The 1,626-nt window shown below is 55.0% G+C and overlaps 1 protein-coding gene across 1 annotated transcript; it reads right to left on the bottom strand.

The window, feature by feature from the left end:
* LOC137815880 (uncharacterized) lies at nt 1-1,230 on the bottom strand. The gene has a single exon (XM_068618989.2). It carries the CDS (start codon nt 1,228-1,230, stop codon nt 1-3), a length of 1,230 nt encoding a protein of 409 aa, XP_068475090.2.
* Nucleotides 1,231-1,626: the final 396 nt, after the last annotated feature.

Consider the following 1,626-nt stretch of genomic DNA (forward strand, 5'->3'; position numbering starts at 1 on the left):
TCAGCCATTCCTGACGAAACGGCGGAGATGCCCAGCCTGAATAAGTTCCTTGATCTTATCCTTTAGGGTTTGACACTCCTCGGTCGAGTGTCCGGCATTTTGGTGGTACCGACACTGCTTCCTCCGGTCGGCATTGTTTGGGCTGGCCACCTTTTTTGGAGGAGGGATCAACTCGGCGCTCAGAGCCTCGTCCAGGATCCTCCCTCTCTCGGTCGTCAGGGGTGTGTATCTTGAGAACCGGATCGGTCGGTCTCGGTTGTCCCGGCGTCGGTCATTTCTTTGACTCGGCCGCCCCTGGCGATCCTTTTCTTCCTTATTTTTCTCCCCACCGGCCTCGGCACGGGCCTGGTTGCGGAATTCTCTCAGCTCTTCCAGCTGCATGTACTTAGCAGTTCTCTTTCTCAACTCGTCTAGGCTGTCGGCCGGCTGCATGCACAGGTTGTTAGCAAAGGGCCCCGGACGCAGGGCCGTCAGCATGTGGTGCATGGCAACGTCCGGGCTCAGATTCTGGATGCTCATTGCCACTTTACTGAACCTATCCACAAAGGTTCTCAGCGACTCTCCCTTCTCTTGGCGGATGCCTACCAGGGCGATGGAGGTTAGGTGGTGCGGCCGGCTGGTCGCAAACTGAGTTTCAAACTTTGCCACGAGCGTGGCAAAGCTATCGATGGAGTTGGGTGAGAGCTTGGTGAACCAACTAAGGGTTGCTCCCTTCAAGGATGTGGGAAACACTCGGTACAACACGGCATCGTCCGAGGTGTAGAGACTCATATGAGTGGTATAGGCGTCCATATGCTCGTCCGGGTCGGTCGACCCGTCATACCGGTCTCGGTTGAAACCCTTCCACTTCTCAGGCAGTGGGACTTCGATGATGGTGTTGGTAAAGGGGTGTCGGCGGTTCGGGTCGGCCGTCAGGGTTGTCTGGGTGGACCTGATTAGGCACGACTCGTCGCCCATCTCGGTGTCTTGGGGAGGAGGTCGACCTCTCGTCCCCTCGGCCAAATCTGGGTCGGGGGGAGAGGTATATGACTTGCCGACAACATTCGTCGGTATGACGGAGGGTCCTCCCTCCCCCAACTTCTTCTTCATCTCTTCGTTCTCCCTACGGAGAACTTGCAGCTCTTGCTCGTTTTTCTGAGCAGCCTCCTCGGCCCTTCTTCTCATCTCGGCCATCTCCCTCTGGAGAGATAGCAGCAGCATTGTTTGGTCGGCTTTAGTCATTCTTTCCATGCTTCTTATTGAGACCATCTACTTTTTTTCCTTCAGCTAGTTTCCCTCGGCCCCACGGTGGGCGCCAATTGTTCCTGCTAGGGAGATGAGACCTAGAGAACTATTGAAGTCTTATTCTCCTTCCTTCGGTCGGTCAGGTGACTGGGTGGTGAGCTGGGATTCTTCTCGTCCTCCTGCTTCTCCTTCGACACTCGGCCTCGGGTGAACACCTGATGGTGGGGGTACCTGCGAAGGCACTCCGACGCTCAAGTCAGTAAAGCGGGTGGTCAGCTCTTAGGTAGGTGAACAATAATAAATGACATACCTTACTCCTTGGAATGCGTGCTATTTATATTATTCTAATGGGCCTACCTTGTTGGGCCCATTTATCGAGGTGGATACCGCTTAGGGTTGCAT

The sequence above is a fragment of the Phaseolus vulgaris genome, chromosome 1, assembly GCF_051622355.1.
Source record: "Phaseolus vulgaris cultivar YP4 chromosome 1, ASM5162235v1, whole genome shotgun sequence".
Taxonomy (NCBI): Eukaryota; Viridiplantae; Streptophyta; class Magnoliopsida; order Fabales; family Fabaceae; genus Phaseolus; species Phaseolus vulgaris.